Source organism: Limulus polyphemus, unplaced genomic scaffold (genome assembly GCF_000517525.1).
Source record: "Limulus polyphemus unplaced genomic scaffold, Limulus_polyphemus-2.1.2 Scaffold192, whole genome shotgun sequence".
Lineage (NCBI taxonomy): Eukaryota > Metazoa > Arthropoda > Merostomata > Xiphosura > Limulidae > Limulus > Limulus polyphemus.
In genome coordinates, this window is record NW_013665802.1 from 652476 (window position 1) to 653854 (window position 1379).

At 31.4% G+C, this 1379-nt stretch overlaps 1 protein-coding gene across 5 annotated transcripts in view; it reads left to right on the forward strand.

The window, feature by feature from the left end:
* LOC106478240 (inositol-trisphosphate 3-kinase A-like) overlaps nt 1–1379 on the forward strand; it is a 63156-nt gene that overhangs the window by 39386 nt on the left and 22391 nt on the right. For all 5 annotated transcript variants that reach the window (XR_002609857.1, XM_022381791.1, XM_013938767.2 and 2 more), the window contains exon 8: nt 46–117. Coding sequence is in view for 4 of the 5 variants with exons in the window: in XM_022381791.1 (XP_022237499.1) it covers nt 46–117 (72 nt within the window). In the remaining variant the exon portion in view is untranslated. The remainder of the gene's footprint in view (nt 1–45; nt 118–1379) is intronic.

The window sequence follows — 1379 nt, forward strand, 5'->3', positions numbered from 1 at the left end:
TATATATATATATATATGTATATAGATTTTTTTTCTATTCCATAGAAGACATACTTGAACCGTTTAATGGATATTAACAGTGTTTTGGAAACTTCTGAATTCTTTGCAAGTCATGAGGTTTGTATTTTGTGGAATGATTTCTTTGTGTGTGTATATTTTTAATTGTGTATGCCATAATTATTAATATATATAATATTAATATGAGGCTTAAAATCTAAATTTTAAAGTAGTTAATGCTCAGTTGTTAGACAAATCAAATAAACACAGCTAGTCATATTTGAATGAGTTTTTTTCCTGTGTGAAAGACTTATTTTGACCAATACAAACCATTACATACACATATATATAATCTAAGGACAACAAGGGACCTGTTTGTCCATATAGGCCATCCCATTCACTAAATTAAACTTTAAAATGAAAATGAAACACTCAAAACCAGCTCTTACCATGCAAATATGTTTATCAAACCTTCCATTAAGCTCCATTAAATTAAAGCATCCACCACATCTGAAGGCAACCCATTCTGTTAGAAAAATAAAGCTGTCTTAGCTGAAGATGACTCCTACTTTACCAAAATTATATCTGGGTCCCTTAATCCTACCATTCTTGCCGGTGAGTACAAAAGTTGCAGGAAATCCTGGAAAACATTAATGATATAAAAACATTATTTGGTCATTTGAGATCACAGTTCATTTGAAGGGTGTTATATTTTTCTGGACAGTGTGTTTAATTGTGTTACCTATGTGTTTGTATTGGGTCTATATACACAATACATGTGGTATAAGAGACCTAAACCTTTGAAATAGGGAATAATATGAAGCTAAATTAATAACAATATAACAAATACCTTATAGTTTATTCTTTAAACTTACAGGGGCTTGTCCACTGTTTAGGTTCAATGCTGTTACAGCAATAAAATATACAGAATTTTTTTGTAGGTTGTAGAGCTGTGATGATGAAAACGTTTCTTGGTAACATAATATTCATAATGTCAGAAAAACACGTAGGTTTAAGTCTTGATACAAGATGATAAAAAACCCTATAACCCAAGCGCTTTCGAAAGGTGGACTTTTCTTCTTCAGGGGCAAACTGGAGATTATAATAAATGAAAACTGGATAACATGATTATTGGTGTAATTTTTATTTACACACACACATACATGTTCACTGTAAGAGAGTATCATATCAAAAACACCTTAGGTGTGAAAAAAAAGGTGTGGCCAAAAAAGGATTGAGCATGAGACTTAGAGGAATGAAATAAAAATTGGCAGCCAAACTGGTAGCTACACTTATAGCATTGATAAGAATTTTACCACAAATATTCATTCATTATTTAGCTAGTCCGAGGTTTTTGTTCAACTTGGGGAATGATGGTGGGT